Consider the following 24,726-nt stretch of genomic DNA (forward strand, 5'->3'; position numbering starts at 1 on the left):
ACAACAGTGTTACGTCATCATCACCATCACCGACGCTAGATCCCCTTTTTCTCTCTCCCTTGTGAGCTCCCAGCCTGCCGAGCATCACAACCAGTAAACGCTTCCGTAACGTAGCAGCAGCAACAGCACGGCAACAACAAGCAGGTTAAGGAGTAGCAGCAGCACCAGGGCTGCAGCTGCAGCAGCCTCACCCCCTAGGCCACCTGTCAGGGAGGCAGCTCGCTAGGTAAAAGGCCCATTAAAGGAGGATCCGTTACGGCCCAGCTAGCAGCACAAAAACAGGTCACCTGAGCCCAGGGTTCTCTCCTCCCGGTTGGGATCTCACGTGACTGTGCTGGGCCTCAGGGCCAGGCTGCTTCGCCTATGGGCCTCTCAGGGCCACATCAGACAGGCCAACAGTTACCAGGTAGCAGCCACACACCTTAGACCTGTAGGGTGAAACTCTGGTAACTGCGTATCCTCACGAAGATGTTACCATTTCAGGTCTGGGGCAGGAAGAATGTGAAAACATGGGATGCTATTCAAAGCATGAGGAGAAGTAAATACAATAGTGACAGCCAGGCTAAAGCCTAAGTTATACTTTGTTGTAATGAAGTATAAATTAGGCTTACGACCTCAATCTGCTCTGTCCATCTCTGCAGTGTTACATCAGCAAAAGCAGATTGCGACTGTTTATAGTGACCATAGTTTTGCACCTAGCTGCATGAGGTTTCTTGCCTCCATGTAGGTGAGCATGTGTCTGACTAGAGGTTAAGGTGAAAGGAAAAGTATGTCACCTGAGACCATGATATGTCTCCCAGACACCTGCTGTGCACTGCTCTGTTCCCGAGAGGAGGGGGGTCTCTTCACAGTCTCTGTCAATATAGCAACTTGGCAAACAGGCAAACATACTCTTTGCTGCTCAATACAACCAGGTACACACGAAGCCTGTCAGGTATTTACAACTCTGAGTTGTATGGTCCAGCAGATAGGTAAGTGAGATGCAAAGTGAGATGGGATGAACGAAATTACATAATGTGGATATGGTGCACACCAGGTCCCATACAATTAAATATTCATAATATGAATGTTATAATATGCAACAAAAAAAAGTTATGTGAACCACCATCGGGCCTCTGTCCCTTTAAGACGAACGAAAGAGGTGTCAGGGGATTTTGTGTATTATATAGCAGCTTCTGATTAGGCACAGTAGCGCCCTCACTCATCTAGTATTCATAACCCGTCCACACAAGATGGAGACCCTTTGCCATATTCAGGCAGGAGCCATTCTGCTGTTACTACGTAAGCCACGGCCATAATAAACAGGCAGCCTTTCTTATCACACAGTTCCTGTCAACACTTGCTCTGACAATGGACCAATTCTATACCAATTCTAAACCACTTCCTGAGAGAATCTGCAGCCTCAAAGGCCCCACAACAGTGTGTTAGACGAAGGATGTTCAGAGTGTGGGAATATATCATTAATATTACAAAAGTCACTGGGTCTCAGTGGATCTAGGTGACCCTTGCATATCTATTCCACACCAGGAAAGAGGTGAATGGCCCACGCAAAGCACAATTTAGCATGCTATGCATTTCTTTTTCGATCAGAACCATATGTAAATGAGAGCATCACAGTCTCAGAATGTCAGTCAGCCGCGATAGGTAGTGAAACAACTTCACAGAACAGCTGCACTGCTTAAGTCTTATGAAAATCAGCTCTGGCTTTGACAAAATTCTGACATCACCCTTACCAATTCACCAAAATGTATTTTCCCTCCACTCAAGTACAATACAGAGAGGAGGGACAGGAAAAGGCATCCTTGGCAACAGTCTCATAACAGGCATTTGAGCAGCAAAGAGTGCCAATGTTTGCACCATGGCTCTCTCTCAAGCTCCAGCTCGTCTCACAGACCGACTAGGAGCAGAGGACGGGCTGTTTCACACCATCAGAGAGCAGTGAAAGCCCAGAGGACTTGACTATGCTAGGCTGCTGAGACCTGGCCTCAATTTGATTTCCTATGTGTTTTGTTTTCATTTTCTTCTTATATGCTTTATTTTAGATGTGACTACTGTGCTGCACTGGCATTTCCTGGCAGCAAAGAGAATGTCAACAGCACAAGGAAAATGGAGCATACAAGTTTGTTCAAAGTATAAACACAACGCATTATTCTCATTTCAGCTATTATTAAAACACACGGCTGTGGTGTGACCCCTGCCCTGATTTTTGGATACCAGCAGACATAAAAGTCCCCGTTTCTTACTGGAAGTTTGAGTAGTTTTTCGAAGACAAGCATTTGTGTTGGGCTTGTGGCAGAGATCAAGGGGGAGGGGCACATGGAGAGTAGGGGGTCTTTGTCAATGTCGGTGGACAGTCACAGCTGTTGTTTCAAAAAAATTGACCCTGAAGGACCCAACCCCAAAGTGAGAGGGCTCAGGTACAGTACCATGATCATGCACTGATCGTGGTGCAGCATTTTATGACAACTCTGTGCCGATTGACAAAATGAAAAGTTTAGTTTCCCAGTGAAAATCACTTGCCACAAAATCACCCTGGCTTAGGCAGGTTGCGAGTTAATAGTTATTAAGAAGCATGAAAGGAAAGATCAAAGGGTGTTGTGTTTATTGTGATCATGACTCATCCACAATCATCATGCTCTCTTCCTGACTTTTACACACAGCTTGTTCTTATCAACTATCATATCCTTTATATATCTCAATTTCAATATGCATTCTATATCAGAGGGGATGCAATGCAATCAAAACAGTTAACAGAAGCTGTAAACCATGTATATGAGAATTGAGAACTGAGAAGATAGACTACATAGCAGTCATGGTTAACTTAAAAATCGATGAGTAGCACTATTGTTCTTTGAACAATTTGCTATTTTATTTTGCATTCCTTTATGTAACTCAAATACATTCTTCTACTGGTGGTAAATTGCATATCAAAAATCTAACAAAACGGGTAGTATTTTTCGGTGGCCTATCAAGTCATTTCTTAGTAAATTGCGTTAACAATATATGGCAGTGGTTCTCAACCAGTGGTCCGGGGACCACCTGTGTATATTTAGGGGGTTCCAGGTGGTCCCCGGCTAAATGGAGAGTTGGTAACCAAATGGACCCTTGTTAGAGCTTTAACTCTTGAGTGTAAAATTAAACCAAATGGACGCATTTCATTTCACAACAAGTCTACACAATTAGAGAATATAGATATTTTGATCAACGTTGACCCTGTTATCTCTTCTGGTACCACATCAATACAGCATGGAATTGTGGACAAAATCTTATCCAACAATTACAAAATAGTCTTGGGTCTGATAAATCTCATCAAATGGTGGTCCGTGGCTCAAATACGGAATACATAATAGACCTTGATATGAAAAGGGTTGAAAACCACTGATATATGACATCAGTCGATATAGAAGTCAAGTAGCAATGGCTTATGTCGTGACGCAAGTTAGAGGGCTACTACACTACAGTAGGCTATGCAATACATTCTGATAAAAGGGACTGTCAGCAATTTCCTCTCACTCTGAAATAACTAGGAACATAGAGTGCTATTAAAAAAAATAAAGGTATGATTTATTGACTGCGTTAGTGGTGTTACTGTTTGTATTCGATAAGGACTGAAATCAAATTGTGTTTGTGTTGTGTAGTTGCTTTCGAGTGAGTGTGTCGGCGCTGCAGTCAGCTCTCCACCAGTAGGGGTGTGGAGGGCAGCAGAACGTTGCTATTATGTTACCACAACACCCTGATCCCGGTCGCCATTTTCATAACGCTTTTTCTAAGGACAACGAACACAATCGTGTAGCCAGGGGAAGCCTCGTCAATCGCCACGGGAAGAAAATCCCCCCGAGAAAAAGATATCAATGGCCTCTTTCACACATTCTTCCTTAAGTATCATTCTGCCGGTACCGTCTTATGTGTTGTTGACGTTATGATTTTATGTGCCACTCGTCGAAGGCAAAGACCAGTAAGCTAACGTGCTAGCAATATAATTATGGTCGGCGATGGCCTCTGATGAAGACGCAGCGCATGCTAGACAAATACAACGCCATTCATTCGGAATCGGGTCATAGTCGGATAAGCCAAACACGACGATAAGGATCAGATGAAATATACAAGTCTTATAATTTAGTCGCCATGTACGTCGTTTGTAGAAGTACGATTCGGATGGGACTATCTTTGGCCTGCCAGATAGAAGAAGTATGAAGCTAACGGTTAGCCACAGTGGGAGCTAACGCCATAATGCGTGGTGGTAGGGGTATTGCTGAAGTTATACTCCGTCGTTGACGGGTGTCGCGGCTCGAAAACAGCCGATCTACAAGCTCACAACTGGTCGTGGTGCGACGGTTTGTGAGCTTGTAGATCGGCTGTGTTTTCGACACTGTCGTACGACAAAATATAAACCAAGCTTTAACGTTAGCTAAAGCTACGAGCAGCAGCACTATTGCCGAAGTACGTTTAGTTGGTTCGTCACAACGTCGTTCGGTGCAGTGAGGTCAATGCGCGCAACAACAACAACCCAAAGCCTTCTTCAATGTACCAAACACCAAGGCACGGATATACGATCGTCTTGCGGATCTAAAAACGCGTTGTCTTGACGATATAACCCGACTGGCTGTTTATTTCATTCACTAAAGTTGAAGTTACGACTCGCATGCCAGAGGGAGGCAGGGGTGAGATAGCTGTGCCCAAATTTGAGGATCCCCTCCCCCACGTTTGCAGCATTTGAACCACATACAGCCTGAATCTAAATTAAGTAATCGCGAAACGTCAGTGTTGTTTATAACCAAAATAAAACGGCACGGTCGAGTTTCACGCGAGCTGTCAAATGTGTTAATACGTGGCAGGTCTACATGTAAATATTTGGACATTATGGCGATTTGATCGCCATAATGTCTACACTACAGTGTAGACAAATGGTTAAGACACAGCAGTCATCTGACTTGGAGCAGATTTAAACACCATTTTGTTTACATTAAGGTTATACACAGCTCCTTGTCCTCTGGCGTTGTACAGTGGCATTGTCTGAAATGTGTCTGACTCTGAACGGAAATAATGCACTGTGGTCGTGGTGAGCAGAACAAGGGGGGCTGACTGGGGCATAATATGATCATATCTAACCGAGATGTCATGTTTTCACGCCAAGGTGCTGGTACCATTGTCATAAACATGCTTGTTTGAGTGTTTAGTAGCTGTGGTTTGCACGGGGCTTGGGGTGTATACAAAAAAATAAGATTAATTGGCTGAAAATAAAGCTAGTTAGTTAAGCTGACAAGCGAGATGTTTTCATCATAACTATAAACAAAACATTTGAAATTCGAGCGCCATAATGGCCATGAATGCCACCACGTCAAACTTACTGGATAATTTAAACCTGAAATGCACCTTATGGTATTTGAACAGAATCCAAACAAGGGGAACATGACGTTTAGCACATCTACTGTTAAGTCCACTGTGTTGATCATGGCAGAGGAATGAAACTGCCCCTTTCATTACAGCAGCTAGATGGCAGATAACTGGACCCAAATGGAGCCCAAATGTGTTCATTCACATAACGTTTGCTTTTACCACTAAAAATACTGATTGCTGCTTTAACTCGGAGTGTAAAATGGACATGGGTCCATCTTCAAACTAAGAGTTAAATTAACAGCCGGATGTATTGTTTAGCTATACTCGCAGACGAGTGTGTTTTATATGAACTATTATAGAGCCTAAATACTTGTATCTCTAAGCCATCTGATTGCTAACGTGTGACGTCTAATGTAATGCAACACACTCAGCCCTTATTCACTTTATGTCAGGCTAATGGCAGCTAGCTAGTAGCATGCGCTAGCTAGCCAGCACTGTTCTGGTCGCATCACGTTAGAGCCAATCATACCCCAACAACTACTAGTAATAAGTTAGTTATTACAAGTTGAATTATCATTTATTGTTGGTTCTGGTCGGTGGCATTAACTCCAGCAGCTCACTATCAGGTAGGCTAATGTTGTCCTGAGACTAGCCAGCAGCATCAGCATGATCTGCTTGGCCAAGGAACAACTAAGCCAAAGTAGCTCGTATTTAGATGTAATTAACGTCCAACTGGAGGTTTACTCACCGTTTATGTCCACTGTTGAAAAGTTTAATGAAGAATTATGGGGAGCTGGGTGAGACCCCCGTCGCTTTTCCACACAGCCTCCACAACCAAAACAATACTTCTGTCCACACACTGCGGATCACTAACAACGCTTTAAAAGGTTCAAGGGGTTCGGTCTGTCCCGTCAAAGATACCTTTCCTGTCAAAATCACTCTTCTCCGGTATTGACGGGGATCCAGCCGGGACTTAAAAGTCAATTCCGAACCGTTAAAATTGTGCCCTACCTAGCTACGCCGACTGTTGGAAATTAGATCCCCTCACTAACCCAGTCTCTTTTCCCTGTGCAAAAATGGCGGCCCTGGCAGGACTGCCGGAGACTCCGCCTCCTGCACGAGCCCCCCTCCTCCCGGCCACCAATCGCAGTCCCCGCCTCCACATGCTACGGGGTTACAAGGCCGAGTTTTACAGGGGCGCCGTGGTCGTTCATGTTAAGGGGGTGCGTGTTCACGTTCATCGCCGACTAACTTTGTATTTTGTGCTCAGTCGTACGACGGCGTCGAGCGCCAAAAATATCCGATCTACAAGATCACAGCAACTGTGATCTTGTAGATCGGATATTTTTGGCGCTTAACGCCGTCCTACGGCGAATTATACAGACTGAGGGAGTCACTGTTGTCTGTTTGCAAATAATGTCAGTGTCACACTCACTGAGGGCATTGATTATATCTGATGCCCCCCCATATCTAAGTTTTGTGATGACATAATTATCATTACACACAAGTGTCTTAATTTCAGTACAGGTTTGTTGTTAGGGAATTGTAAAACCACTGATAGGCTACATACCTGTGTGTGCAACAAGTTAAGTTAAAATAGCCTATTACAGGCTACAGACGTACAGAGTTAATTATGTGCAAATCCTATTAAATCTAGCGTCCTTGTGAAGCGGCTTTACAGCCAGGGACATTCTGATAGTCAGTAAAACAAACTTTTGGGACTGTTTGAGCAATCCTCTGTTTAGTGAAAATTGAGTTCTGTGTGGTGACTGGACTCCCCCCCCCCCCCCCCCAGGATATTTTGGTTAATTGTTAGTCCTTTTCCTCCCGTGTTTCCTCTGGGAGTGGAAAACTGTAGTCTTTTTGATTAGCAAAATTAATGTTTTTGGGCTACATAACATTTGAATCCACCTAGAGCTCATTGCCGGGGCTGAAAATGAGTACCTAAAGCTGCTATCCTACTCGGTACTAGGTAGTAAGCTCTTACGTAACCCCTTACACAAGAGAGCAGTGTTTTTCTTATTGAACTAACGTTTGGAGGGTGGGCAGTCTAAAACACCGACCAACAAGAGAAAACCATAGGATAAAATGGACAAACACAACGGAACGGAAGATGCGCTACTGAAAACAGCAGCAATCTACACATCATCACTGGGTGGTAATGCATGCTGAACTATAAGCACAAGCCCATATATGTACACAAAAATAAACCAATAATTAAGCCAAACAAGCCTGGGTCAGTGGTGATAGCTGAAATGATTTCAGACACATATTTGACATTGAAACAATACTTAATCTAGCAGGTTTGTTATAGTTTAAATCATCTGCCGCTGTACTGTAGATAGAAATCCCTTTTGACTTCATCTGCTGAGATGTGTGAGCTCTATTCACATCACTTGTTCCGTTGAATACAAGAACGCTCGCCCCGAAACACCTTCGCCCCGGGTCAAATCCGGCGACCTCGGAACCGGTCGCCACCAGGTATTCCTAAACTTAACCTCAGTAAAACAATGCCTGAAACCTAACCTTATTCCCTAACGCAACCTCAGTAAAACTGTGCCTAAACCTCACCTTATTCCTAATCTTAACCTCAGTAAAACTATGCTTAACCCTAACCTTATTATTACCAACCTTAACCTCAGTAAAACAAATACAAGGGGGAAAAATGGGGGTGCGTGTGTATTGGGGCGAGGTTTCCGGTTACCGTTCCGTTTAGTAGCGCTGAGGTTGACCCTCCCCCACACACCACACAGACGCTGATCCGTCTCTAAACCGCATCCCCTCGCACATGCGCACCTTCAACCTCTACCCTACACTACACTGCTGTTTGCAGTCAGGTTAGAAATAATTTCTGGACGGAGATTAGATGGACAGAGCAGGCCACCTTCCTTCCTTCGCACATTAGCAACGGCAATGATCATAAAGACCACGGAAACGCAGCATTTTCCAGAGGGCAGAGGATATATATATGACCATGGTGGTGGTGGTGGTGAAAGTCTTTTTGTTTTGTTGGCTCTATATAAGATCAGCCGACTTTATTCTGGTCTCGGTTTATTTGGGATACAATGGATGACGATATCAAATAGTAGTCGTTCTCGCCGTATGGATTTAGCCCTAAAACCAATTGATGCATGAATTAGGTCTTTTTATTTTTTATTTTTTATATAAGATTTGTGTCGTTCAAATGTTTCAAAAATGTTCCAAAATTACCCTTTTTCCGCCCAAGATTATTCTTTTCTTTAAAAAAAAACAGCAGATCTACAAAATTAGTATTTATTTTCTTCTTCAATGGTCGGCTTCTGATCATCAGAAGCCAACCATTTAAAAAAGAAAAAAAAGACTAATTTCTGATGACATCATTTGTATAGAATTTGTGGGCGGGTTCTGAGCTGCGAGGGGAGAGGGGCGCAACCGGAGATCAGAGTGAGGACTGAGGAGCAGCTCAGAGAGCGACGCCATTAGATAACAGTGTAGAACATTAGCGCACACTTTTCATGTGATTAAAAAAAGGTAAATCATACTTAAATGTTTGTCAGGTTACCGACACTAAGATTTTCTCTTCTTATGTGAGATGATTTTTTTGTACCCCCCTTTCGCCTCATAAAAAGCACCATCATTGCGTTTGGAGAAACTATTAACAGTGTAACAATCGGGTAGAAGATGGCGTCGTTGAAATCGACCGTCGTACGCCACACAGCGTTGCCAGGTTTCGCGAGAGAAACAAGCAACCAGGTCTATGAAAACAAGCCCAAAAGAAGCGAGCCCTTCGCCCTATTAACATAATACATTTTGGCTATTTGAAGATAGCTACAAGCTCACATAAAATATGGCATAAAATATTTTCAGATGGGGGTCCGCAGACAAATACATATTTATTTGGGGGTCCTTACCTTTAACATATTTGAGAAACACTGGTTTAAACAACATTAGGGAAGAAGCTCAAATAATAAACTACACTAGAAACAAGCCAAATAAAAAACGCAACCCGCAAACTACTACTTTACAAGCAACTTACCAGAAAAACAAGCCCAAAGTCGCTTATTACAGGCGGACATGGCAACGCTGACACCACCAAGGCAAGCGCGCTCTCGTGGGCAGCGACGGCGGCGCGCCGCGCCCCCCGACAGAAGAGTCTTATCTCTTTTAGTGTTTCCTGTCTCGATTGACTGAAAAGTATCGCTTATTTTTTATTATTATAAATCCTTAAAGCAGTTTAAACAGTATTAAGTCAAGAGTTGTTTGTTTTATTTTATTATTATTCTTTCATTGGGAATTTCTATTATGTACACATTCTGTAACTGTGCTTAAGTTATTAAAACAACACTGTCACTCGTTTGTTTCACTGTCAATTCAGTAATCCACATTCTAGTACCATAAGCACTTGAATTCTCATTGCCACGATTCCATTGGAATGTCAGTGTTTCCCCTAAAAGGGCGTAATAACATTAAAAACATGTTATAAAGAACACAACCAATCAAATGGCCTCTTAAAAGCCCCGTTAATAAGAATTTATCATTTGGCCTTTGACCCCCTCTAGTGGACAACATAGGGAGAACAATTGAATTAATTCAATTCGTTATATAACTAATAAACAATATTGAATGACGGCATTTCATATCTATAACAACACAATGACAGTTTTCACAGGGTTAGGGTTGCCAAGCTCGACTTGAGCTTGGCAAATAGAAGTCCACATATTTCACAGATAATATTTTTTTATTGTAGAGTGCAACCAAAATGGCAAAGCATCTGTTCCCATCTATAAGCCAAATGTTATCATTAACATGTTTGGAGTTGTGGAAATACTTAGATTTTTTTGGGCCAGTAATCTGATATAGAATAATAAAAGAGCATTTAATAATTTGTGGATTGCATTGTAATATTTTGTGCATTGGCTAGAAAAAAATAAGCAGCTTATCTAAATTGACCACACGAGGGCGTAGTTTCACCCACGTATGTATTTTTTTATGTTTCTAAATAGATCTGGCCTGGGCGTCAAAACAAAGATGGTTAATTTAGGAAGATAGACTATCCCAACTGGAGCCACGAGAGGCGACATGGTATCTCTACAAATGGTCTCCCAAGTGGGGCCGGCGTCTGACGGCAAATCTTGCGAACGTCCAATGTTTATTGTTGCTAGATCCCGCGAGAGTGTGTTGCTGGGACAGAGAAAGGTCAATAATAAAGTTGATTTTCTCCTGATTTGTCTCTCTGAAAAAAGCCATTTTAGTATGAAAATCTTGGGAATATTGTGTGGCTTGTGACGATCGGGTCCAATATTTAGTTCAGTGACCAAGGGAGGGGCTAAAGAATGGTTCAGAAGCTGTGTTCACGTTCACTGAATAGACTCCAACCTGCTTCCGGTCTCCTAAAAAGGCTTCCGCCCACTTCACGCAGATATGGAAAGTAAACCGGAGATAGTGAGTCTTGTTTTTTTTTCGTCTTGGGTCAAAACCACCACGACCAATTGGAACAGAAGACACTGGCCAGTCCTTGTTAATTGACCAATCATAGCCCTGGTTGCATTGGGGGGCATCTATTGACAAGGGGAAGGTGACATTAGGACGGTTCTCTCGTTTTTAATAACGTTTGAAAGAATATAGTTCCCAAAAACAACACCACCATGGCGTCTCTAGGAAGGGCCGCAGGGGTCCTTCGAGCTGGGACGCAACTCATCCGACGTGGGCCACAAAAAATACTAACTAGAAGGTAAGTGTTTCTTCCATTAAAGCCATCTAGCTTAACTTAGCATGTTAGCATGCTGCTGTCATCTGAAGCCCACTGAGCAAAATATAACTAAACTATTACATTAGATATAGACCCTCAAACGTACATGACCATTCTTATGTACTACAGTCAGTGGTGGAAGAAGTCATTTTTTACTTTAGTATACGTATCAGTAACGCAATATAGAAATACTCTGTTACAAGTACCTGTATTAAAAAATTACTTGAGTAAAAGTACAAAGGTATTGGTATCAAAATGCACTTTAAAGTACCAAAAGTAGAACTACTCATTATGCACAATGTGCAATTTCACAAGTTTTCAAATGGATAGAAAATAGCAGATCTGCAAGCTCACAATGCATGGCTGTGAGCTTGTTGATTGGCTATTTTCAAATGTCCTAAATGTACTGTATATAGGACTGAAGTGGTTAATGTAGGTTTTGTAATAATAATCAAAATCTAATAAGTAATTACTAACGTCTCCAAATAATTGTAGTGGAGTAAAAGTACAGAACATTGTAAATACTCCATTAAAGTAAAAATACCTAAAAATTGTACTTAAGTATAGTACTTGAGTAAATGCACTCAGTTACTTTACACCACTGAAAATATGTTGTATGTTTTATGCCAGGGCTGGCGGTGGACCACACATAGAGCCCCAGTACAGGCAATATCCACAACTGACCAAGCACCAGAAGTTCCAGTCAGAACTTCTTAGTGGTGCTATGTGGTTCTGGATTCTTTGGCACTGCTGGCACGATCCTGACGCTGTGTTGGTGAGTGTTCTGTTAAAACAGACATGATATTATAGATTATGTAAGTACGCAAACTCACTGCATGGTCAAACCGAGCATCAGAAAGGTGATTTAAGTGACTTTGAACGTGGCATATGGTTGTTGGTGCAAAATGGGCTGGTCTGAGTATTTCAGAAATTTAGCGATTTTCAGACACAACCATCTCTAGGGTTTGCAGAGAATGGTGCGAAAAATATCCAGTGAGCAGCTGTTCTGTTGCTGAAAATGCCTTGTTGATGCCAGACTGGATAACGGCCAGACAGAAAGGCACCAGTAACTCAAATAACCAATGTTGCCTGGTCTGATGAGTCTAAATTTCTGCTGTGTTGTCAGAATCTGGCATCTTCAACGTGAAAGAATGGATCCGTCCTGCCTTTTATCAACAGTTCAGGCCATGGTATATGTCAAATCATGTGTGGCTGTTATCAGAAGGCCTTATTCTTCATACAAAATCAATTACAATAGTGCCAAACATTTGTCATAGCATACTGTATAAAGGAAAATGTTATATAGTTTCTTGAGGCACTACACTCAGTACACTGTTCTCTCTCTGCATTCTATTTATGATTGCGTTTATTGTAAGTCGCTCTGGGTAAGAGTGTCTGCTAAATGCCTAAAAATGTATATTGTGCAGACAAACACTGACAATGTTTACAGTTGGGTGCAAAGCCACTTTTCTCTTTAGTCTCTCTTTTGCTGCTACTATATGTATACTATAATGTAGAGATGTACATCCTTTTTTTCTTTCCTTTCCTCGTCATCATGTTGCTATACCGCTTCAAGTTCTGCAATGTCAGAGGAGCCAAACAAAAGTACATTTCACTCTTATGTACCTGTCACAAGATCTAACAAAATAAAGAACCTTGAATGATCGTGTCTGAAGAAACTGAGGATGTCTGTATTCGCCACATCACCGAATCAGGCCCCCAATTTACTTATTAGAAGTACAGTGGGCTAGATTCTCAGGTGGTTTGCTCTAATGCCATGGTTGTTTTCTGAGCCCTTTGGTTGTCGTTGACGCAAGCAACTTAGCAATTCCTTCCATTGACAGCCCTCTTTGTGAGATAGAAAAGTCCTATCTGATTAAAATGACACACTCACCAATATTGCACCTCTACGGACAGCTTGGGTTACCCTCTCTATTTACATACTTTATCTCTGACTATCGTCGCTTTCCCAGGGTCACTTCCCATGGCCTGATGCCTCCGCATGGACAGATGAGGAACTAGGGATCCCACCAGATGATGCTGAGGAAGAGGAAGACTAGTAAAGTTCCAAAAGGTGACCTGTTCGTACGCACAGTTGTATCGATTATATAAAGGAATTGTCCGTTTTGATTGGTTAAATTCGAGCTACCGCATTCATTTGATCACAAAGGTTTTAAATAATTTGTAGTTGATCGAGCATTCACTGCACTAGTCTTGCACAACTAAATATTTAACTTTTACGGTAATTCATTACATCTATTTGTCAATTTTGTCATTTACAGATCACTCCCTGTCTGGGTTCCAGGGTGCCGAAGACGTCTTTCTGGAATTCATCGAAAGGCGTCGTTGTACATAGACCAATAAAATTGAGTTTATTCTGATTTGTGTCAAATTATCACTCTACACGTTCAGAATTATAAAAAGAGCCAGGCAGCAGCATGGTTACTTGAGGCCTAATTTAACCATTAAAAAAGGTCAACCAATCAATAGTTTTCATACATTTTATTTACAGGCATTTTTTTTAAATGCAGAAACAATATGCAATGCATTAAGTAACAGTGTCACAGTTAGCCAGTGTTTGTATACTTAAAATCATAAGCCTTCTAAATCTGAAAACAAACCATTCCAAGAATCAGCACACAACACAAATGCCAAGAGATCTGCATATAAAAACAGGGACCAGATCCTGTACAATGAACACTACAACGTAAACCCTGCCTGCAGGCTAGCTCCTGTGTTTAATGACTGGACATGCAAAGAGTTGGAAGGTAAAAGTGTAGTGTAAAGTCAAGGAGGAAATCAGTCTGGCAAATACTCTTTATATGCTGTGAAGGGTACATAATACTAATAGTGGGTTCTTTGTGTCAGGATTATGTGAAATACCTCATTAGGAATATAAGCAATGGATCACTCATGTGCACCACATGACAACCTGAGCAAAGCTTTAGAAGTCTGACGTTAAAGCTACTTGGCAACAGTGAGCTTAGGTGTCACTCACTTGGGTGAAATGTCTTGTAGACTTGCCTAAAGGAGGGTGCCACAGACTAACAGCTGAATTTGAAGTGTGTTATTCTGTGTGTGGGGTAGGGATATGCCAAATTGTGTAAATAGTGAAAATACAAATCAATAGGGTAACAACTTGGTAATTACAGCTTGTCCTACGGACTTGATCAGCTTGAAGACCACAATTACTAAAATAACTTATTGACTGATTGGAAAAGAAAAGAGCTAATAAGCAACTGTAAATGTGATATGAATGTAAGTTGGAAGAACATGCTGCCTATGTCCATGATGTGGCTGGTGGTTAATCAAAGGTCATGTCCATGGCATCATTCCCTGAGAGTGAAGAACTGCACATCCCAAGCTACACACACACGCACACACATCTCACCACATCATTGGAATCATTAAAAAAATACTCACTCATCCGACTGAAATGCCTCAATTTACATTGCCCCCCTCAGATCACGACAACTACTTTGGATAGACCACAGTGGCTCAAAGCACCTTTCGCTTCTTTTTTTTTAAATGAAAAAGTGGCACTAGCTGAAAGAGCTCAGGCGTAGATATGCAAGTTGACATTTCTCTGAATTCAAAAATTCACAACCAAATCTGTTCTGTCAGCAAATAGCCCCAAACCTCTGGCTACCAAGAGAGGAGGAAACCCAGAAAAGAGGAGAGTAGAATCTACTCGACTATGGGTGGGGGAGTAAAGAGTCGTGACAGAACAGAAGGTGAGGAAAATATTTGTAGGCAAATTGCTACACGATAGATCATGATCACATGATATCTAAAACATATCCACATTTACAATAAGTATGAGAATAGAGATTAAAAACAAAAACAAGCCCCTATGAAAGAAAATACCCAGAATAGCTGAGTTCTAGGGTCAAAATATAATAAAATCATTATCTCTTTCAATTAATAAATACATCATTCAGAATAAAAAACATTCAGGAAAAAAACATCACAAGATAAAATAAGAAATAAATTAAGCAGGATATGAGTCGTTCCTCAACATTTAGACCATATGTAGGACTAATTTTCCTATTCTAAACATTTTACTGAGAGGCAGCACTTTCAGTGTTGGATTCCCTTTAGCCAGAGAGACCCCTCTCTGATATTATATACTGCCATTTAACATGTCAATGTGTAAATGTTTTGAAGGTAAATTATTTTTATGAAGTCGACTGAACAAATGCATAATACTTTGAATTGTAAATAATATCTTAATACAATTCTCCAGTGATCCAAACATATACGAATGGATAGCGCCCCTTCAACCCCCCAAAAAAAGCAGTTGAAACGTTTTTATTCCCTAGTTCATTCACTCAGTAGGATTAACACTATGGACAACAGACACATTTTCTGTATTTTTGGCCTGTAATAGATTTGTTTACATTGGTATGGTTTGTAAACACTTGAGTAAAACAGACCTATAATTTAATTTATTATGGCGTAGTAAAGTTCCAAATAGCATACTTTCCATCGATAAATGAAACTCTAGGAATGTTGGATGATACTATAACCGTAATTTATATGTTCAAAACAACACGGATTGGGGCTTTTAACTGATAAAAAAAACTATTAAGGGAAAAAAGCACCAAAGTGCTGCCTCCCGCTCTTTCCTCTCAAAGTCATTATTGCTGGTGTGATTGAGATAAACAAGGGGGAGGCGAGAGAGGACTGGGTAGGGTGGGTGGGATATGAGTGGTGAACATACCAACAGTAAGCACCATTATGAAATCTCAGTTCATCTCCACTTCCTTAGCACCTTGCAGGTATTTTTTTTTCTTCCCCCTCCAAGGGCCCGAGGAGGACCCTGCTAGAGAGAAACAGACACCAGCCAAAAAGAGCCAGTTGTTTCATTGACAGTGTCTCAACCTATTGGAAGCCTACCTCATTTGACTTGCTGATCCAGCATATTCGGTTTGCCACAGACAGTCATGGAGGGAGGAGTTGGTTGGGAAGAAAAAGCTTTAAATGAGTAGAGAAAACGGATGCGGTTTTTCGGCATCAAAAAGCGGTAGGTGGTCTTTTGCGGTTTTGCCAGTGAAGCAAGCGAGCAATGTTACCACCTCTCATCTCCTGCTACATTTCCTTAACCCGTTAGAATGCCCAGCATTGTGTAAGCCTAATTCATGCTTTGTCACATGGTGTAGCACGTTGAAAGCAAACATGTTGCGTTTATCACTTTAAAATAAGTTATTTTTGACACGTGACACTGTCGTACAACAAAGCATTGATTAAGCTTTACTCTGCATTTCCCTGCCGCAGAATTCTTTCTAACATGCTCATCTGTTGTTTTATCGAGTTCCCTTTTTAGTTTAATTTCTTTATTTTTTAGTGTGCTTGTAGTAAAGCCGTGCACTTTGCTTAACGTGAATCCAATACCCTGTCTCCACAGTGAGTCTTTTCTTTCTGTGTGGCCCGAGTTTGTCATTTAGGGTCATCACCAGGCAGTATTCTACAGCACAAAAAGTGTCTAGAAACAATTGTACAGACGTTTATCCATATTTTGGATCCCTACATCCGCCTGTTATCTTCTTGAGTGCTACACAAAGACCCGATTGTGTCTGTTGAGTTTTAGGATCTTCCCCAGTCTCTGCTTTGCTGTGGCCATCCCTTTTTTGGGCCGTTTGCCTGAAACAAACAAAAAACAGAAGACTGCATATCAACGTCTGCGAGATCAACAGGTTACTGCTAAGGAGACTAGAAAGACCCCATAGAATAAAAAGAAACTGAGCAAACATTTGATTGATGCAACAAGAAAATGTGGGTCTCCAAACCTTTTGTGGCCTGATTGCTGATAGGAGGGGGGTTGGGGGAATGCCTCTTCGAGGGGTGCAGTGGAGGAGATATCGATGGGTCACAGTACTGGTAATCTGTCTCTGGGCTGGCATTGTGGCATTGGCTCAGAGGGCTGGGGGCCCCGAGGCAGAGTCCCTGATTGTCCCAGGCCTCACTGCTGCTGTTTCCTTGGCTGTCCATGGGGCTCTTGTCCCCCTGGAGCCGTCGTGGGTGCTGCGCCTGCTGCCTCTCCTCCGACGGCAAGCGTTGGCCAGGGCTGGACCACCAGGGCTCCTGGGAGGTGGTGCCCTCTTCTGGCTTGGAGGGGCACAGCAGGCCGGCCATGGACAGCATCCCCTGAATGGCCTCTTCTGTGGTGGGTGAGGTAGGACGTTCTCTACAGAGAAGCATAGAGGGGAACATGCTCACTTCCTGCTGTGCAGTTGCCCCAACAGCATTGCAATTTCTGTACTTCGTACATTTAAAAAAAAAAGCTATGAGTGAAGCTTCAATTGTAATTCAATAACAATTGGATCAGTATTATGAGGTTGCTGGAACGAGAGGCTACAATTGACACTTATTTTCCAGCTCTGAAATGAGTATGCTATCATGGTTCTAAAGGAAATGCCCACATACTATATGATGTTATTCTGCATTTTTACCGTTTGAGTGGTTGGTGTTTGTGCCTGAGGTTCTGGCCAGACGGGTCCAGCTCTATGGTGTGGCCTGAGCCTCTGTTTTGGGACAAGGCCTGCTTTTCCTCCTCTTCCTGGGAGCTCCCCGAATCCTCCTCCGAAGAGGAAGTTGATGACGACGACGACGATGATGATGATGATGATGACGACGAAGACGATGACGATGCTTTCCGCTATGTTGGCAAAGGTTGAAAGGAGTAATGTGTGGGTAAAGAGTTGAAGATGGTGGAGCATGAGGAGTGAATAGGGGAGAGGAGAGGGGTGATGATGATGATACAAAGATATTGGTGCAACTTCACAGGAGACAATACATCTGGGAAATATTATTTGTGATGCTGTTACAGAACAGTAGGTGATGTGTTCATCAGTGTTATAGTGGCTGGTTACCTCTATGCGAGAATCACTGTCTGAAGACTCCACATCGGACACACTTGAGTGTCCCGAGACTTCTTCCCTGAGTTCAGTCTTCACTCTCTCCAGACCCCCTGAGGAAAGCAAAGGGACACCATGAGCCACAGACTCTAAACATGATGCTGACTCGAACTCTGTTGAATGCATAATGGTTGTCTATTCTATGCCTGCATGTTGACCATTTTAGAACCATGCATTGTTGTGATGCCAATGGTCTTATTGGGGAAGTCAACTTGATTTCTGTTGAAATTCAGACTACTTTGTCTATTGCAGATGAACAGCTGTAATAGAAAGTCTTTGAACGCCCTCATATATTTCTCAAATTATCTTCCAGAATACGGTGGTTTTCTGTGGTCATAGGTCAGTGTTGACTTACTGAGGTGTGTGGGCTTCTCTCCCGTGTCGTGCTGCTCCTGGCAGGGCTGTGACCCCTCCATCTTTATCTCTTCGCCACGCCTTGCTAGCCTATGACCTTCCGATGACCTTTCACCCTCCGTCTTCACCGGACTAGTCCCCGTGCCAGGCTGCCTCACATCTCTGCAAACATACACACAGGTTATTAATATTAAGTGTGTGTGTGTTCATATATATAGTCACTGCAGGGACGGGCGCTCTCACCGGATGATTCTGCCGTTGACCAGCAGTAAACGCAGGTGATTGTCGTCTAGACTCTCCGCGGCAGCGGCAGACGCCGTGGACACCTTGTTGAGCTTCCCATGGACCTTGGCACAGAATGCTGGGTCCTGAGTGGTACAGCATAGGTTGTGAATGTAACTTCTGCCTCCATAATTCGTTTGTGTTATTAGTACAATGTACAGTACTGTGTATTTTAACAGTTCCTATCAGTGTGTCCTGCTGTAAAAATCATTGTGAGATGATCCGTTACAACATTGGGTCGGGAACTATTTTTGGGTCAAACCCATTTTTATGGGTGGTGAGTAGGGATGTCCGATATTATCGGCCGATATTAGCATAAAAATTGATATCAGGAAAATATCGGTATCGTTTTTTTTTTTTGCTTTATAAATAAGTTACAGGAGTTCTTACTGTATATGGTGTGTGTGATATGAAATTTGAGCTTACCCTAATCACAATAATCCCCGCATATATCGGTATCGGTTGATATCGGTATCGGTAATTAAGAGTTGGACAATATCGGTATATCGGTTATCGGTAAAAAAGCCAATATCGGACAACCCTAGTGATGAGTAAATATACCAATTTGTCCTATATTTTAAAACAAAATGTATTATTTCAAAAGATTTTCACAAATTAGATCCCCCCCCAGAAATATATATTTTTTACATTATTATGCAAAACATTATGAGAAGATAAAAAATGCTCACCTCATCCAGAGGCCCCACCTCCAGCCTCCTCAGCACCTCTCTGGTGTGCTGCTCCAATATGTCCAGGTTGGAGGGCACCTGTTGCTGCTCCCGGCTCAGCCGCCTGGCTGCTCTGCGTGCCCGTCGCGCCTGGCACTGCTTGTCCAGTGAGGAGCGTGTGGCCAGGCACCCCCCTGGCTCGGCCACGACACCAGCTACAATTCCCTGAGATTTCACTGGTTTGACACTGCTGCCCGACTCCTCCTGCAGATTAACAGTCACAAACGATAACATCAGAGCAGTCGTAAATAGTCATAACCACTTTCAACCTGGCATCCCTTTTCTGGTCATTATAGATTAAGATTTTCATTCCCAAAGAATTTCAACATTAGCAGGGTCGCCTATTTTCACTATTGCTCATACAACGTATATAGGGCAGGGGGTTCTCAAACTTGTACCACGACCCCATTTTATGGGGGAAATTATTTGGTGACCCCACACTTTATTTATAGTGCAATTTCTAGTGGAAATAAAGAATATCTTTAAATAAAAGCATACATTGTTGGCCTTGAATATGAATATTTATTGCAAAATGAAATCTTGCTGATTTGTAGGCCTATCTTATGAATAAATATTAATAAAAGCAACGGCAGTGTGTCTGTACACACATTTTGAAACCATGGCATATTAGCCAAAATCTATTGCCAGAACCATTAACATATAAATAAAATGCATTCGCATGCGCTTCTCTTTAATTTGCTGTTGTTGCAGTTTTATCTACAGTTTTCTGTCCTGGCAAAGCTTTTGGTTTTCTCTGAAAGAAATCTAGCAGTTTGGCTTGTAACACAAACACTGCACTGATGATTGGAGGCTGCCCAATAGTCCGACGTCTTAATAGTCCGACCAATGTTAGATTAGTGTGAGGTTACGTTCATCTTTGTGGCCTGTCCATATGCAAGGTATTTAGGATCATATCCCCATTTTATTTTATTTTCGTTGCCAACGCAAGACCCCACCATCACCTTCCCTGCAACCCCACTTGGGGTCATGACCCATAGTTTGAGAACAACTGATATAGGGCTTAAGTGGTTAAAATGGCACGTTTGAAGTTACAGAATATACAGCGAACTTTCAGTAGGATTTATTTTTGTCGTTTTGCTTTTCGTTTTTACATCACACCTTATTTTTTTGAGTTGTTATTTCTTAGTTCTTTATTTGAATTGTCTCCCATATTGGATTTCATTCACTAACAGTGTGTACACAGAAATGTCTGCTTCAACAAAACTTACTTGCTCTTGTTCTACACAGTCTTAGAAAATGTATAGAAATTTGTGAATATTCAATATTTGTCTCCGCCAGGAGACTATGTTTTCACTTTCCGTTCCCCCCCCCTCGGCCAAGTTAACATTGGTCAAGCCTCACGTGACACGTGACAATACGTTGAAAGAGTGTGCTCTGATTGGCTAGTGAGACGCATGACGTATAGCGGACTATAAATAGATGCGTCACTTCGGAGCGCTGCGGTGCGCGTTCCGAAGTGACATCAGTGCCATCAGCCAAGCTAACATTTAGTGGTTACATGTCGCCTTTCCGACAGACGGATAGGACACTTACACAGACAGGACGGATAGGACACTTACACAGACAGGACGGATAGGACACTTACACAGACAGGACGCTTACACAGACAGGACGGATAGGACACTTACACAGACAGGACGGATAGGACACTTACACAGACAGGACGGATAGGACACTTACACAGACAGGACGGATAGGACACTTACACAGACAGGACGGATAGGACACTTATACAGACAGGACGGATAGGACACTTATACAGACAGGACGGATAGGACACTTATACAGACAGTGTGTCATGTTACTATGACACAGTAACATGTTCTATTTTTTGTAAGAATTAGAACATAAGAATTAGAACATTCCCAACATTCCCAACACAAGTCTGCTGGCGGAGACTTGTGCTCCGAGGAGCACATTTTCTAGTTAAAAATGTAAACAATATTTCTAGTATGGTACTTAATAATTGTGAAAGTAATTTGCTATTATTGACCGTTTGTATTTATGCATGGACACTAGAGGGGGACAAATTATTCCTCAGCTCAAGACAAGTCCCAAATAATCGCTCTGGTCTGAATGAATGGAACAACCTTCCTGCCTGCATCACTTCTTTTCCGGGCAAACAATCTCCGACCTGCCGACCTCACCTACCTGGTGAATTTATCACGGAGGTCTCTCCCCAGGGGTGATTTCGGTTAGTGAAAACGCTTGTGAGATGCGGCTCAGTGACGTCATATTGTAGTTTTCCAACCACCGCAGTGAGAGGGCGATCACCTTAAAGTGGAGTATGCGTCCACTTTTAGGTGATCAACTAACATTTACTACCAACACTGCCCACCACTCTAGAAAGGATATGGCGGGAATTTGATCTACGTAAAAATACGATCATTTCTATGCACATAATAGTGAATGAGACCCACAGTCTTTATTGTTTTCTACTGTACAACTGAAATCCCACTTTACAACTGAAATCCCACAATCTCCCATTATAGGTTTAATTAATGAAAGGCCCAATTATCTTGCAGCGAGTCACATTCAAATATGTAAAACCAGTGCCATTTCACACGCTTAAGAACCCAATACTCGTCGAGTTTGGAGTTGACTCTACCGCCTGCATTCAGGTGTCAATCTTACCTCCAGGTAGCGTATTTCCTTGGTCAGCTCTTTAATGAGATGGTTGGGCCTGATATGATCTGGTACCTCGCTGGTGGGTTCAGTCCCCTGAACACAGAGCAGAGAGCAAGATACCACAGTCAGACAAGACACCGAGTGGAAGAAAGACAACTCTTGTTGTCAGTAGGTGGTCAGTAGGTGGCCCATATCCAATACAATAAAGATTATTATCCAGAGTATACAGGCCAAACAGTCATGACCCGCCCCCACAGGAACTTGGCTGTGGAGATAACCATTCGAGACTAGATATTCATCAGAGGCTATTCAAGGGGACCCGATAGTCATGTGAAGGTATGTAGAGGTGAACTGGACACTAGTGTTGACCCCCTCACCTCTCTTTTAAGCCAGGTCTTCAGTGCACTGATTATAGCCTTGACTCCCTCCACCAGGTAGTCAGGGGGTTGACAGTTGTCCTCTCGTAGCTCTGAAAGAGAGAGAGCAAAGAATGAGAAGACTGGTTAATACAAAAAAATTAAAAAGATCAAGTCTGCGAGAAGGTGGCCCGGACGGCTGGCGTAGCGGTTCGGGCAACTAGGCTGCCGATGCAGCCTGACAGCGCGTCGTGGGTTCAAATCCCGATCCTGACAACCCTTGCTGCGTGTCACTCCCCATCTCTCTCCCCATTTCCTGTCAGACTACTGCATACCATCTAATAAAGGCAGAAAAAGCCCCAAGAAAAAAAAAAAAAAGTCTGAGAGAAGGTGAATCACTGGCTATTGACCATGTTTACATGGTGGCCATTTTGCTCTCGTCACACTCGGGGTGTAAATATGCTTATATGGTCAATGGCCGAACACTCATTGCCAACTACACAGTAACATCCAGGTACATTTGGTTACATTTGTACATTCTCAGTTACAAATGGACAAATTAACCTTGAGGATTGTACTGTGTAAATATGTTTATTCCAAATGCATAATATTTAGCCATTAGTAAGAATGCTGTGTGACATTTCCAGAATAGCCACTGCCTACATCGCTGCCCACCACATTGACTCACCTTTTAGGGTCTCCAGGAGGTTCTTGGCCACATACCAACAGATGGCTTCAAAGTAAGGGAACTTGAAGAGGTCTGGGGTTTTCAGACGACGCTCCATTTCATAACACCTTGGAAAAGAAACATAAAATGGTGGGTTACAAAACAGTTCAGTAATGAAAAATTAAGAGGGGGCATGGCTTGTAATCTGGATTATTCAGTTAAATCAACATTTGTGATACAAATGTGAATAATCGAGCTATGATCATTTGAACACTTTGAACTCTTTTTCAAAACATAAAAAAAAAATTGGATCTATAAGCTCACAATGCATCAAAGTGACGCATTGTAAGCGTGTTGATATGTAGAGCTATTTTTCAAAGATAAAATGTTTGCCTATAATGACATGCCCCAAATAGGGATGCCACATTGATGCCAAGTTTGTGAAGTATAGTACATTTTTAATGTCAACCGAATTTTGCAGAATTTGAAAATGTCCTGTACTGCATCTGACCACCTAATGTAATCCTGGATTTGTATATGTTCTGTGGCTGGATTATTTGTCTGTGGCCAAGCTATTGTAATTGAATGTATATCTTCCATGTATATTGTCTGTAACGTATCACAGTCATGGAGTATTCATTTTCTGTGAGGTCTTACCTGAGCTGCATGCCAATATTGAGGTTGTGGAGGAAGTTTCCTCCAAACGCCATGCAATCCTGAGAGGTGAGAACGGCATGGATCCATCCTGCAGGGGGCACCACATAACACAAGTCAAACAGCTGAACGGACTTTTTACTCAAATGTGTTTGTGTGTGAGACAGACACACATAGATATTTACTGCTGAGCTAGCTCACACACAGTAAAATCCTCTTAATTTAACTAAGATTTATACATTGAACCAAATGGAACCTTTCGGAATTCGGGTTCTTTTGGATCAACTCTTAAACTCAGTTAAAGTAAGACCAAGAATTTTACTATGCATAGTCCTGAATATGCACACAGTCACACACCCCAGACGTGCACGCACAGACAACACACACACACACACACACACACACACACACACACCTTCCTACAATCAAGCCAAGCTGAGAGAAGACTGCAACAGTCTAACTTAAGAGCCTGTACAAAAGGATCAGAAGACCTCACATCTATGTCACATTTCACCTTATTTGAACCAGTCATGTGACCTCCCTATGACGTGGCTTGTGGAATGTAAATGACAGCCAATCGTGAAGCAGAGAGAGTTTGAAATAATTGAGAAACAGAGCGAGGAAGCACATAGTTGATATGAGCGAAGTAAATAGTTCAGACAAGTAAAACCGTTAAGTACAATCTCCTCTACAGAGTAGTTTTACAATGCATGCCCCTTATGCAGATATAAACACTACACTGACTGTGCCAGATGTGGGAGAAACCAGGACCTGTGTGGGTTGATAGAGAGAGCATGACGATGCTGACAACGTCATGGATTGACGGTGCAGTGGTTGACGGACCTGCTGTGCTCTCTGACCGCTCTTTAATCCTGCCCCACCACACGCTCTCCACACTGAGAGCCTTTCTTTGACAACCAAGCTCCAAGTCTCTGGACAAAGGCAGCCCAGCTGGAGGTCTGATTGAGGACACCCAAACCTGACAACCTGAACTGGCCTTCGTCTGTCTGGGAGCTCTGTGTGCTTGATAATTCCGCTGGGAAAGTGATTGATG

At 42.4% G+C, this 24,726-nt stretch overlaps 3 protein-coding genes across 7 annotated transcripts in view; 1 reads left to right on the top strand and 2 right to left on the bottom strand.

The window, feature by feature from the left end:
* Window positions 1-6,433, bottom strand: part of kmt2e (lysine (K)-specific methyltransferase 2E) — a 36,039-nt gene extending 29,606 nt beyond the window's left edge. For all 4 annotated transcript variants that reach the window (XM_084050030.1, XM_084050028.1, XM_084050029.1 and 1 more), the window contains exon 1: window positions 6,086-6,433. The gene's annotated coding sequence lies outside the window, so the exon portion shown is untranslated. The remainder of the gene's footprint in view (window positions 1-6,085) is intronic.
* Window positions 6,434-10,847: 4,414 nt separating this feature from the next.
* ndufb2 (NADH:ubiquinone oxidoreductase subunit B2) lies at window positions 10,848-13,446 on the top strand. Of its 2 annotated transcripts, none has more exons than XM_084050394.1 (4): window positions 10,848-11,047; window positions 11,696-11,840; window positions 13,039-13,150; window positions 13,371-13,446. In XM_084050394.1, the coding sequence occupies exons 1-3, from the start codon at window positions 10,962-10,964 to the stop codon at window positions 13,123-13,125; spliced, it is 318 nt and encodes a 105-aa protein (XP_083906520.1). In that variant the 5' UTR covers window positions 10,848-10,961; the 3' UTR covers window positions 13,126-13,150; window positions 13,371-13,446. The 2 variants fall into 2 exon arrangements, with proteins under 2 accessions (XP_083906520.1, XP_083906519.1); XM_084050393.1 differs by having other exon boundaries at window positions 10,849-11,047; window positions 13,039-13,139; window positions 13,348-13,446.
* A 124-nt stretch (window positions 13,447-13,570) lies between these two features.
* Window positions 13,571-24,726, bottom strand: part of kdm7aa (lysine (K)-specific demethylase 7Aa) — a 36,645-nt gene continuing 25,489 nt past the window's right edge. Inside the window, exons 8-18 of the mRNA XM_084050392.1 lie at window positions 23,676-23,763; window positions 23,040-23,146; window positions 22,373-22,464; window positions 22,002-22,088; window positions 19,308-19,550; window positions 18,580-18,704; window positions 18,338-18,498; window positions 17,938-18,035; window positions 17,518-17,723; window positions 16,855-17,252; window positions 13,571-16,708 (exon numbers count right to left, since the gene is read on the bottom strand). Coding sequence (XP_083906518.1) covers window positions 16,620-16,708; window positions 16,855-17,252; window positions 17,518-17,723; window positions 17,938-18,035; window positions 18,338-18,498; window positions 18,580-18,704; window positions 19,308-19,550; window positions 22,002-22,088; window positions 22,373-22,464; window positions 23,040-23,146; window positions 23,676-23,763 — 1,694 coding nt within the window. The 3' untranslated portion in view covers window positions 13,571-16,619. The remainder of the gene's footprint in view (window positions 16,709-16,854; window positions 17,253-17,517; window positions 17,724-17,937; window positions 18,036-18,337; window positions 18,499-18,579; window positions 18,705-19,307; window positions 19,551-22,001; window positions 22,089-22,372; window positions 22,465-23,039; window positions 23,147-23,675; window positions 23,764-24,726) is intronic.

Source organism: Gymnoscopelus microlampas (genome assembly GCF_963454915.1).
Source record: "Gymnoscopelus microlampas genome assembly, chromosome: 23".
Taxonomy (NCBI): domain Eukaryota; kingdom Metazoa; phylum Chordata; class Actinopteri; order Myctophiformes; family Myctophidae; genus Gymnoscopelus; species Gymnoscopelus microlampas.